The 13,504-nt window shown below is 33.8% G+C and overlaps 1 protein-coding gene and 1 long non-coding RNA gene across 2 annotated transcripts; one reads left to right on the top strand and one right to left on the bottom strand.

Moving 5' to 3' along the window:
* Positions 1-384: 384 nt before the first annotated feature.
* Positions 385-3,105, bottom strand: LOC141572913 (uncharacterized). Its single transcript, XR_012498465.1, has 3 exons — positions 2,981-3,105; positions 2,657-2,878; positions 385-2,101 (listed from the first exon to the last, which is right to left on the bottom strand). It is a non-coding gene; the product is annotated as an uncharacterized LOC141572913 (long non-coding RNA).
* Positions 2,824-10,645, top strand: MSTN (myostatin). Its single transcript, XM_019740713.2, has 3 exons — positions 2,824-3,320; positions 5,101-5,474; positions 7,483-10,645. Exons 1-3 carry the CDS (start codon positions 2,948-2,950, stop codon positions 7,861-7,863), a joined length of 1,128 nt encoding a protein of 375 aa, XP_019596272.1. The 5' UTR covers positions 2,824-2,947; the 3' UTR covers positions 7,864-10,645.
* Positions 10,646-13,504: the final 2,859 nt, after the last annotated feature.

Here is a 13,504-nt window from a genome sequence, read left to right as displayed (position 1 = left end):
AGCCTGAACAAAGATTATCTAACACATATTTTTCAATAAGGAATTTTATTTTCCTGAGTCATATCACACCCTTATCTAAAAACAAAAAAAACAAAAAAAACATTGCGGTAAGATATACATAACATAAAATTGACCATTGAATCATATTTAAGTGTACTGTTCTGTGGCACTAAGTACATTTACATTGTTGTGTAACCATCATCAACATCCATCTCCAGAACTTGTACCTATTGCACAGTAGCTTTCCCCACCCCACCCTTCCTGCCAGTCCCTGGCAGCCACCACTCCACCCGCCATCACAGCTTCCTGTGCTGGGGAACACAGCACTGGAGGCCATTGTACTTGAGGCCATTTTAAACAGCAGAATCACCCCAAACAAGGACACACAGAAACCCTGAAAAATATGGCACTAAATAGATTACAAAAAGAGCGTTTGTGTACAGTATGAGAGCAGAAACAAGGCAGAGAATTGCCTTGTTGGACCTCAGCTGGGAACCTGTGTGTCAGAAGCCTCAAAATTTTCCCTATTTTGCGCATGTTCATGACTGACTATAAAAGTGCCATGAGTATGGATTTGGGGGTTAAAAATACATTTTATCAAGTAGGCAAATTTGTAAATATGGGATCCATGAATAATGAGCATTGACCATATGTGGAAATGACAACCTTTGTTTACTTCATTCCAGGAAGTAAGAATAAAGAGCTGAAACATGCCTTGTAATAAGGCTGCCTTAGAAAATTTTGTTTGCCTGTAGCCTATGTGAAATGATAACCGACAGCTACAACCTGAAGCAGTTCTAGTTCATGTGGAGGATAAATTTAAGCATAATCTCAAACCCCTCTGCATGAAACAAAAACCAAGCACTCATGTACCAGTTATCAATCACTTACTATATGACAGGTGCTATATTCAGCAATTTACATGCATTATTAAATTACATCCCCCCAAAACTTTATGAGGACACTGAAGATTAGTGAAGTTACATATCTCATCCATTATTACATAGTAAGAGTTGGCAAAGTTGAGATTTGAACTCAGGTCTATCTGACTTCAGGTCTATCTCCACTGCTATGCAAATTATAATCAAATTTAAAAAAAGATTTGACATCTTAGAAGTGTACGGGAGCATATGTTACATTTATTATAATGTTACAAAGATTTATACATTGAAAAATAAATTTACCAAACAAATAAAACTTTATAAGCCTGATCTAACATTGTTCCACAACAAAGAGTATCTGAAATCCTTCAGGGCATCTGGTTTGTGTCTGGTTTTCCTTAATCTTTAATAATGGGCACATCTAATGCATTATGTAAGGCCATTTTTTTCTCAAGAGATGTAGATACCTCTTAAGAATTTGATGAAAATGCATTAACTTTTCAGGCTACTGAGTTGCATTTTAGTGCACTGAGGCAGTAAATTAGCATACAATGTGCAAAAGGAGTAGTGACCTGAAAAATAAATATTTCATATGAGCCATTGCATTCTCTTGGGGAAAAAAAAAAAGTAATGTATTAACTCTGTTAGGAGTCCTTAGCTTCCCAAAAAGGAGTAGGAAGAAGAAATCTCCTGTGGCCTGGAAACAGCTTCTGTTTCTTGCTGGCTATGTTTGTTTAGCTCTTTATTAGCCCATTTGATTAGATCTTGTGACTCCCAAAGCTAAAGTTGAGAGTTTGATCCCTACAGAGGCCACTTAAATTTAGAGAACAAAAAGCTCTATTCTCTGCTCACAGACCTTACCCCAAATCCCTGCCAGGTGTCTGCCCTCTGGTCACAAGGAGAAACTGGCAAAGGGGTGCAAACCTATCACAGTATTGGGAAACAAAAAAAAATGGGCACCCTCTTATTGTGGTGCTCTACCTCTTTTGTATCAGAATATTGTGGTGTTCACAATATTCTGATATAATTTATAGAGAATAGAGACCTTATTTTTTACTTTTACCACTGGAAATCTGAGGCAAACTGCAGTTAGTGCCACACTGCCAGTCATAAAATCCATTGTCTTCTTATTCTAAGTTCAGAGGTTTTTCTACCAGCTGACATTATCTTCTTGGAAGTAAACAATGAAGAAACATCTTCTGAGCAATATTAGTCTGCAGCTTCAGGACAGGAAACAACAACAGTAATCAGTCAATAACTGAGCACAATTTTCATATTAATCAGACATAAAATTATTTAAAAATAATTCCATGCACAATACATTATAACAAGTATGATTTTCAACATGTGCTAAAATTTTAGTCAGGAAAAGCTTTTCAAATTATAGCTGAAAATCTTTCACTAGAACTACAATCTTGACTTTTCTTTTCATTCAGGTCTTCCTAATTTAAATTTATATTTCCCTAATTACACAGGAGTAAAGACAACTTAATACAACAAATAAAGTTCTTTTTACTTCAAATCCCTGCCTAAATAATATAAAATCATTTTAATTCTTGAGGAAGTAACATTTCAACTTTTTAAGTAGGAAGTGTAAATTAAGATTTCCTTATTTAAATTATAACTTAAGAGTTTCACATATAAAGAAGATTAATAAGATTTAAGTGTAGTTTATATTATTGTTAGCATAGACTTTAATTTTTCAAATGTCACATATATCTTTCATTATTTGTAGATTTATTTCTTTTATGAAGTACTCAAATGAATCAGCTCACCCTTGACTGTAACAAAATACTGTTTGGTGACTTGTGACAGACAGGGTTTTAACCTCTGACAGCGAGATTCATTGTGGAGCAAGAGCCAATCATAGATCCTGACGACACTTGTCTCATCAAAGTTGGAATATAAAAAGCCACTTGGAATACAGTATAAAAGATTCACTGGTGTGGCAAGTTGTCTCTCCGACTGTACAGGCATTAAAATTTGGCTTGGCATTACTCAAAAGCAAAAGAAAAGTAAAAGAAGGAAATAAGAACAAGGGAAAAGATTGTATTGATTTTAAAATCATGCAAAAACTGCAAATCTATGTTTATATTTACCTGTTTATGCTGATTGTTGCTGGTCCAGTGGATCTAAATGAGAACAGCGAGCAAAAAGAAAATGTGGAAAAAGAGGGGCTGTGTAATGCATGTACTTGGAGACAAAACACTAAATCTTCAAGAATAGAAGCCATAAAAATTCAAATCCTCAGTAAACTTCGCCTGGAAACAGCTCCCAACATTAGCAAAGATGCTATAAGACAACTTTTGCCCAAAGCCCCTCCGCTCCGGGAACTGATTGATCAGTACGATGTCCAGCGAGATGACAGCAGTGATGGCTCCTTGGAAGATGATGATTACCACGCTACGACAGAAACGATCATTACCATGCCTACAGAGTGTAAGTAGTCCTATTAGTGTATAGCAACAATTCTGCCGACCGGTCTAGTGTTTATGAGAAACAGATCTATTTTCAGGCTCTTTTAACAAGCTGTTGGCTTGTATGTAAGTAGGAGGGAAAAGAGGTTTGTTTTTGCAAGATTTCATGAGAAAAGTATTAATGAGACTAATTTCTGAAAATGCTTGCATAGCATTAACGTTATTTAAGTTGTAATGTGACACATACAACATGCGCATGCTTTCACAGCTTAATACCACTAAGGCAATTATTGAAAGAGACTACAAACAATGTTAAAACGTAGATGAAATTTCCTAATTGCATTTGGTGGCTGGAAATATGCATTTGTAGTAATAAGCTTTCTCACTCAGAATAGAGAAAGGAAGAAATTTGCACATGTTTGAGCCTATGTGAGCATTTGCTGAATACCTATACAATGACTTCTGTTATTCGCAATGATTTCTCACAATGTTTTTATGTTCTCCACAAATTAAAATATTCATTTTTGAAAGCTATTACACTGGAGAGCATGAAGAAATATTTTTAAAAATCGTAATGTATTAATAAGAGCAAAGATGAAGCAAGCATAGCATAATGATCACCAGGAGCTGATAATCAGAAAATGCCTAAGAAATAGACATTTTAATCAAGTAGATTACAACTCACAAAGTGTCACTTAAGCCTTGACCATGGTACTGTTGTTGTGGGTCCCCAGTCTGCATATTTCCAGGCAGGAACTTCGCTTACTAAGCTTCTGAAATATTATTTTATTCTTCATGGGAGGGAGGACTATTACCTGTAGTATCTACATTGCTTCTGAAAGAGAATAGAGAATATATTTCAGACCATTCCCATTGCAGTTTAAAATAATAGTCAAGAAAAGGGAGACAGGGACCTTAAGAGAGAAGGCATGACAAGAAAGATTTTGTGCCATGAGTCTGTGATCTTGCTTTACACAGTGCTTTATACACTTTAAACTGGACTTGAAGCAGTTTCAAAATAGTGGTTTTCTTTTAAGTAAGCAACAAATAATTTTCCTTTAAGACCCTGCTCTCAGATAGTCCTGGAGTAGACTTTCCTTATTTATAAACAATCTTGGAAAAACCAAGAGGAAAGCAATTTCTAAGTGCTTCTGCTTACACTGACAGCTTGGCACGAAAGACAGTATTTTCTAAATTTTGAGATAGCCTGAATGTAACATTTACATTTTGGTGCTAATTACCTGCTTAGTTTTGTTCCTTTAAAAGGCTATTCCAGTGCCAAAATGTAACAGATGTACTATATTTTCTACTAATTCCCGAGGCTCAGTTAACTGCTCAGTGTGTCTTGTCCCCAGGTAATTCAGGCCTGGGGGAAGGGTTCCTTCTACCAGACTGATTGGTACAGCTGCTCAGTAAGTGTAACTACTCAGATTCCCAAAGAATTCTAAGTGGATGTTCCTCCACGGTGTCTCTTGTTCTCTCTAATCATCATCATTTTAAAATCTCATCCACTGTTCATTCCTTCATAGAATTTTCCTTCGTCCATAATTCTCTGGAAAGGGAGTAGATCCCTCATAAACAGCTGAAAAAACATGTATCAAAAAAATTCTGAAAAGCTAGAGTAATTATTTTATTTGATATTTTTTCTGAGTTATGAATGAAATTCTACAGTTTTTTATTTTAAAAGACTAGATATACAATCATTAATCCCATAGAAAACATGCTCACCAATTAGTTATGAAGGGGGTTGTTCATTGTTTATGAGAAATAATTTCAGTAACTCTTTTCTTAATCACTTATAGCTGATCTTCTAATGCAAGTGGAAGGAAAACCCAAATGTTGCTTCTTTAAATTTAGCTCTAAAATACAATACAATAAAGTAGTAAAGGCCCAACTATGGATATATCTGAGACCCGTCAAGACTCCTACAACAGTGTTTGTGCAAATCCTGAGACTCATCAAACCCATGAAAGACGGTACAAGGTATACTGGAATCCGATCTCTGAAACTTGACATGAACCCAGGCACTGGTATTTGGCAGAGCATTGACGTGAAGACAGTGTTGCAAAATTGGCTCAAACAACCTGAATCCAACTTAGGCATTGAAATCAAAGCTTTAGATGAGAATGGTCATGATCTTGCTGTAACCTTCCCAGGACCAGGAGAAGATGGGCTGGTAAGTGATAACTGAAAATCACATTCTAACAACCTTGTTATGTTATCATCATAATGTGAATGAATAATAGTGGAAAATAGCCACCAACTTCCTAAGCTCATAAGCCAGACAAAGGTATCTTATCCTAATGGCAGCCCTGTACCCAATAAAAGTAGGTATCTAATTTCATATCCTATGAAACACCCTCTTGATACTTTTACTTTGCATGAGATTAAATAAAAGTTGTACCATAGTCCTTAACTTCTTAGGTAGTTCTTTTGAATTGGGAATGAAATATAAAGTACTTTTCATGGATATGTTACATGATAACATGAAAAAATCATGAAATCTTCATAGTGGATTCTAGTATCTATCCAACAGATTAAAACATTTTTTCCCCCAGATGAGTGAAATGTGTTGAAATTTTCTGGCTAAATAAAGCAGAAAAAAACAAACTTTAAAAATTATAATTAAAATGAAATGCTTTTATTTATAGCAATTAACTAAGTACAATATGTTTAGGCTTATATTTTATTAAATACACTACATTTAAGGTCCCTCATTATAAATATGTTCATTACTTTATAGGCTGTTGATGCACTGATGTATATGTAGATTAACTTGTGAATTATGCTAAGAAAATTAAATTTCCAGGCCAGTTAACCTGTGTTGCCCAGCTTATTTCTGAGCTGCCTTACCATTCTTTTGCAAGAGTTTACTTAGGTAGTGCCAACTAATTTAATATCAGGCTAAGCAGATGACAGTACTTTATATATTATAAAAATTAACAAAAACAATTTAAAACCTATACATTTAGTTACTCTCTGGCTTACCTACGTTTCTGTTTACTTCTGTTTTCAAAAACTTATTTAATGGGACCATATATTTTAATTTCATCTATTGGCATAATTTACAATAAAAGATTATACTTGCAATCAATAAATGTTATCTTTTTAGCTCTTAAATGGTCTCATTTATAAAGAATATATAATTAATAACTCAGATATACTTTAATGAAAACATATTCTTTAAGAGATTATACAATTTTCCAAATTATTTATTTTTCTTTAAATATGCTGCATAAAGTGTTATTGAATCTTAAAAATGACTGTTATTGTTTTTATAACCTTAAGTATCAATAACTACTAGATCTACTTTCATTTTGGTATAGGACAAAAACTACCATTAACTATTTAAGAAAGTGTTCTTTTTTATAGGTGGCAATTTAATGATCAAAGTTGGTGAAGTGATAGGTTGTTATTATTAAACAGATGGTTAATATGACATAGTCCTCAGATATTTCCATGTAAAAGGAAAAAAGTCCCAAATGAATGACAAGATTGAGACGGGGAAAGAATTAAAAATTACTGTTTAAATATCTGTATACAAACATTTTTCAGCAAAAGAATAGAGGAAATATTTTTCAATCTATCCCTCCCTCTCTTAGGGTTTCTCTTTCCAACCCACCGTACATACCACCACCTTCATCACCCTACCTTCCTTTTCCCCATTAAAATCCATACAATGTTGGGAGGTAACTATTTTGTTCTGATTTTAATATCCAAGTTTTCCTGAGTAGAGGATGGATGAGTATACCTATCTCTCCAGGAGTCATCAGACATATTTAGCCAACATATTTGATCAACAAGTGTGAAAAGGGAGTAACCTCTTCCCTCCCTCCTTCCTTCCCTCCCCCCCTCACTCCCCCCTCTTTCCCTTTCTTCTTATAAATATTCTGTAAATATTTTCAGAGCATCTCTTACATGCCAGGCATTGGGACACTCAACCTGGGGAAAACACAAATTAAAAAGATATAGCTCTGACACAGGGGTATTTGTATTGCTGCTATTTACTTTTGAGCCATAGGGAAGAATCAAGGCTAGTGTAAATTAAAATCCCTTAATGCTGTGCCTTTAAAAAATAAATGTGGTATGAGAAAAATGATTCCCTCTTCAGTAATGACTGCTTGAGGTAGGAAACTGTTTCAGGATCTATAAATTTTACTGATTGTTCTTTCTTTTTCATATAGAATCCCTTTTTAGAAGTCAAGGTAACAGACACACCAAAAAGATCCAGAAGAGATTTTGGACTTGACTGTGATGAGCACTCAACAGAATCTCGATGCTGTCGTTACCCTCTAACTGTGGATTTTGAAGCTTTTGGATGGGATTGGATAATTGCACCCAAAAGATACAAGGCCAATTACTGCTCTGGAGAGTGTGAATTTGTATTTTTACAAAAATATCCTCATACTCATCTTGTACACCAAGCAAACCCCAGAGGTTCAGCAGGCCCCTGCTGTACTCCCACAAAGATGTCACCAATTAACATGCTATATTTTAATGGCAAAGAACAAATAATATATGGGAAAATTCCAGCCATGGTAGTAGATCGCTGTGGGTGCTCCTGAGATTTATATTTGGTTCATAACTTCCTAAAACATGGAAGACCTTCCCCTCAACAATTTTGAAACTGTGAAATTATGTACCACAGGCTATAAGCCTAGAGTATGCTATAGTCACTTAAGCACAAACTACAGTATATGAACTAAAAGAGAGAATATATGCAATGGTTGGCATTTAACCATCAAAATAAATCATACAATGAAAAGTTTTATGATTTCCAGAGTTTTTGAACTGGGAGATCAAATTACATTTATGTTCATATATGTATATATATTACAACATATGCAGGTAAATGAAAGCAATTCTCCTTGTGTTCTAGTGAATTAAAGGAGTATGCTTTAAAGTCTATTTCTTTAGAGTTTCATTTAGTGTTCACAGAAAAATCTATATATAGTATTGGTAAAATGCAGGATTGTTATATACCATCATTTGAATCATCCTTATACACTTGAATTTATATTGTATGGTAGCATACTTGGTAAGATGAAATTCCACAAAAATAGGAATGATACACCATATGCAAATTCCCATTCCTATTATGATTGGTACAATTACATTAACAATCCCTGCCAATGGTGCTAATACAATAAGCTGAATGGCTGATGTTATCAAGTAAAAAACATTCAGTAAAATAATAAGTTCCTCCTTTCTTCAGGTGTACTTTCATACACCTCCAAATGGGGAATGGATTTTCTTTAATAAAAGAAGAATCATTTTTGTAGCATACTTGGAGAAACTGCATTATCTTAAAAGGCAGCCCCAAAGTATTCCTTTTAATCAAAATTTGAAAATTACAAAAATTTCAAAATTACAGCCTGTCTTTGCAGCATTGCAGTTTTTATGACAAACTAATGAAAATGACAAATTCTATCAATATTGTATAAAAAGACTTTGAAACAATTGCATTTATATAATATGTATACAATATTGTTTTGTAAATAAGTGTCTCCTTTTTTATTTACTTTGGTATATTTTTACAGTAAGGACATTTCAAATTAAGTATTAAGGCACAAAGACATGTCATGTATGACAGAAAAACATCTGTTTATATTTCAGAGCAAATTAGCAGATTAAATAGTGGTCTTAAAACTCCATATGCTAATGGTTAGATGGTTATATTACAATCATTTTATATTTTTTTACATTATTACCATTCACTTATGGATTGATGAGGGCTGTATAATGTGAATGTGAAATTTCAATGGTTTACTGTCATTGTATTCAAATCTCAACGTTCCATTATTTTAATACTTATAAATATTATTAAGCATACCAAAATGATTTCACTCTATTATCTGAAATGCAGAATAATAAACTGATGATATCTTAACAAGAATTGTTCATTTTATAATTCAGTAATGAATCTACTTCTTCATATATTTACTTCTGCTTTGTAAATTAGGATTTTGTTAATCAAATTCATTGTACTTATGATTAAGTGAAATTATTTCTTACATCTAATGTGTGGAAACAATATAAATTATATTAAAGTGTTTTCACTTTTTTTGAAAGATACAACAGTTTTATGTTATGAAGAGTAACTCTGGATTTCTGATTTTCACTTTATTATCAAAGTCTAATGGTTTAGCACAAAAGTTTGGTTTGGGAATTTTAGGTCTGTTACTCTAGTTCTTGTGAGAGAAATTCCTGTTAATTTTGTCCTAGTCAAGTTGCTTTACACATACAAAAGCAAGAACTGGTTGTATCTGTTTCATGTCTCTTTATCTTGACCTGAAAACTATTTATATGTTTTCATAGGTTCAATTTCCAAATGATTGCCGTTGGCAAAGGTATATGGTCCTAGAGTTACAAGCTCTACTGAAGCCACAGGGACATAGCATCTTTTTCCTAGCACTGAGTGATACTGGCACATTTATCTGAGATTTGAGGGCACCAATTTTCAAATTGAATTGAAAAATAAAGTGCCTAGAAATCCTTAAGTGCTACACTATTCAAAAATATTTTTGAGGTGCACTCTCGTTCCGCCCCTTATTGGTTTAGTAACTTAGCTGTAAAGCAGTGACTAAGTCTAATGGTGGAGGTGAATAAAATTTTCAATAGTGTCATGGTTCCTGAATAATTCATAATTAATGTAAAATTAATTTTTAATCACCAATAATATTACAGCAATTTCCACTCATACAAAGTGTAGTACCTTTTTCTAATTTTCATACTGACATATTTAACATTGACAAGCCTGGAGCTGTAAGGGGGTTCCTCCTGCGGGGGAAGGAGCCAACTACAGTGATGGGGTGAGGCCATTTCCAGTTGCATACACTAAACTAATTCTTCCAGGGCCGTGACCCTAAAGTCTGGGGCAGCAGGCCCATGAACATACCTTAGACTTTAGAGTACAAATAACTGGGGACCTTGATGTCTATGGTGAGGACTGAGGAAGGAAGACCCTCAGTTTCCAAGGACCCAGTTACTGGACTCCCCAATTTTTATGTTCACCCTTCTCATGGGGCCCTAGGATCACATCACCAACCTCATCATATGGCCCTCTCTTGTAAGGAAGCATCAGGACCAATCTCTTCTGTGACAGGACCTAGGCACATCAGGACGAGGTCCTAGAAATGGCAAGCGTATTCTGCCAGTCAGCCTGTGGGCACATCACTTTCTCATTTTTGGCACCCCGAGAATATTCACTTGTGATACATAATACTAAGTCCCTAAGATTTTCAGAAAACATATAAAGTTCAATGCAGTGTGTCAGTTTTAAAATTCTGAATGTTTTGTAATGCTTCCCACAAACCTGTATTAGTTTAAAAAATAATAAAAATAAAAACAAACAAAAAACCTTTTTTAAACTCTACAGTTCTTTTTGTATCCAAGTTGGTTTTTGTACGTCCGCATAAAATTTTATTAAAGTAAAGAAGGCAATAATTTGATATTGACAGTAACTAACTACATTAGAGCTCCCTTATTCTATTCCCCCCCCACACACAAAAAACACCTAATTCATTTCACTTTAAACCTCGATACACAAACATTAGAATGTCAATGACCATTTTTAAGCCTGTTGAAAACTCTGGACACTCTCACCAGAAAAAAAACAACACCCTCATATTTTTGCATATAGTATCAGGGAATTTACAGTTTTCCTAGGGCTCATTCATAGAACCTAGCTTAAAAAACCTTGGGAGGGATACTGAATTTTCCTTCTTAAGATAAAAATTATTTATGAAATAATATATTTATAAAGACCAGCTTTCCAATTAAAAAGTTTTAGTCATTAAAGAATTTGAGTTTGAAAAAAAGAAAATAAATATCAAGTCAACCTGGATGTCTTAACATGCTAAAACCCTTATTTGTTTACCAAAACATTCTATGCTTCTTAAGGCTTATCTAATTACCAACTGGCAACTCTGTGATAGACAAGTGAATAAAAAGCACTTCAAATTATGAACTCAAATTCTTTTTATGTGTCAACAACAAAATCAAGAACTAATCAGGGCTGATGTGTGGGTGCCAGAATCAGGAGGGTATGAGATGATAATATTTACTGAGTACCAGATTTGTGTCAGGCACTTTTCTGACATGCTCAGTGTGGGGGACATGAGAGTCCCCAATATACGAGTACAGAAGAGAACTCTGAGGAACGGAGACAATAGGAGGTATCTCAGTGGTCCGGCCTATATTTGAATTAAGAGCAATAATGATTCATTCCTCCAGTTACAACAATTCTTCATTAAGCCCTAATGGAAGAATGAAACTATGTTTTTTAATGTTTATGTTTGTAATGTAGCTTTCTTTTGATTCAGCATTAGTTTTTGCAAAAGGTTGTGTGGCTGCATTTTAGTGAGGGAGGGGCAGAGTTGGTATGAATGAGAATGTGGATAAAGAGCAGGTGATTAGCAAAGCAGAGAGAGGTACACACAGAAATGGAAAGGGGTCGGTGTCATAGGATGTGAGAGCTAGAAAAGATCTTAGAGAGCATCTAATTTACATGTGACCAAATTGAAGTCTAAAGACAGGGTTTCCCAAATTTGAATAGAGAATTCGTTCAAAAACCAGACTAGAACTCTGAAATGCTAGAGTACAATGGATGGTGGGTCAGAGTGAGAGGAATGATTCCAAAAGACAAAATACAGGAGGGCTAAAAACAGAAAAGCTCAGGGTCATGGATTATTAACTGGGAATGTCAATACTGAACACTAAATAAATGTCCATAGGATTATAATAATTTACACCTATTTAAATAAATCTTTAATCAACCTGGAGATTTTCTTGGACAAATAGACTCTGATGGGACATCTATGGTAGCATCTGATTAAAACCACCACTCTGTTGGGTATAGGAACAAAAATTAAAATAATTAATTAATAATTATATAGCTTCAAAGTGCTTTCACATTAATGATATAATTTTATCTCCATAATGCTGAAAGTTAAGTATTATTATACCCATTTCATAGAGGAAATTGAGGCTAAGAGACATTAATTATATTACCGAAAGAAACATAGTATTTATATTTGTACACTAATTATATAAGAAATAGAAACCTATCAATTATACCTCAATTTAAAAAAAATAGAAATCTAAATCAATGTTAATTTGTTTGATCATTCATTCCAATAGTACTTATTAAAAATGTAGCGTGGCCAGAAACTCCATTTAAAATAGGAAATGATCACTTTTTTAAATAAAACACATGAATACTACCCCATAATATAACTAGTAAATTAAAACATAGGCTAAAATGTAATATGCAAGTCATGACTTGCCTGGCATGTGACATATAGTGTTGAAATTTCATTTCCATGGTCATTCAGTTCCAGTTTACACACTGCAAAACACATCAAAGTAAACTATACTAATTTTGGTCATCCCTGAGTAAGATGTCAAGCAATGCAATGTACTAAATTTAGTTCATTCATGTCGAGATGGAATTTTCCAGAGGAAGTCTTTAGAAAATGAACACATTTTCATTAGACAGCATGCATGGTTAATAGAAGACAATCTTTGTTGCCATTTAAAATGCAAGACAGAAGGAATATTTACATATATTTTACTAGATTACATATCAAAATACTTCAATGAATATCACATCCTGTCAAAACCACAGGATGCTCTTGAATATAAGATTTTACATATGAAGCTGCCCATTTTGATAGACATAAATGTATGTGTAATAATAACAGATAACTCAGTAATAATCTCTAATAAAGGATGAATATCTCACTTCAGCTATGGCTTAACATTATGCAAAATATTCCTGATACACAAATACTCGTATATTGTCTAGAGATGAAACAAAGACATACATGATTAATTTTCATTTATTCCAGTTTTGGATCACTGTGGGAAAAGTTTTTAGGATTGTAATGCTATTATCTCTGCTCCATAATAAAGGTGATGCTTATATTAGACTCATACATATATTTACTTTCGTTAAAAGTTGACTTTAATAAAATACTCTTCTATTCTACATATGCATTATAGGCAAAACACTATTCACTAGAATTAGCTTATAGAGATCTAAAACATATTCCCAGATTCTGATGCTAAGGAGATCTGTTGGAAAGTTCTCATGAGAAGATCCAACAGCTAAATTTGATTCAATTAATTTTAAAGGTCACTTTAAATCAAAAATGTGAAAAGATTAACTTACTAACTCACCTCTTTGTTTTCCTAACCATTCAA

This window comes from Rhinolophus sinicus, linkage group LG01 (genome assembly GCF_036562045.2).
Source record: "Rhinolophus sinicus isolate RSC01 linkage group LG01, ASM3656204v1, whole genome shotgun sequence".
In the NCBI taxonomy this organism is placed as follows: Eukaryota; Metazoa; Chordata; class Mammalia; order Chiroptera; family Rhinolophidae; genus Rhinolophus; species Rhinolophus sinicus.
This window is presented reverse-complemented; position numbering and strand designations above follow the sequence as displayed.

Coding starts and splice junctions, on each gene's coding strand:
- MSTN (XM_019740713.2), top strand. CDS start 2,948: ATGCAAAAACTGCAAATCTATGTTTATATTTACCTGTTTATGCTGATT. Junction 3,321..5,100: donor CATTACCATGCCTACAGAGT/GTAAGTAGTCCT, acceptor AATCACTTATAG/CTGATCTTCTAATGCAAGTG. Junction 5,475..7,482: donor GACCAGGAGAAGATGGGCTG/GTAAGTGATAAC, acceptor TTTTTCATATAG/AATCCCTTTTTAGAAGTCAA.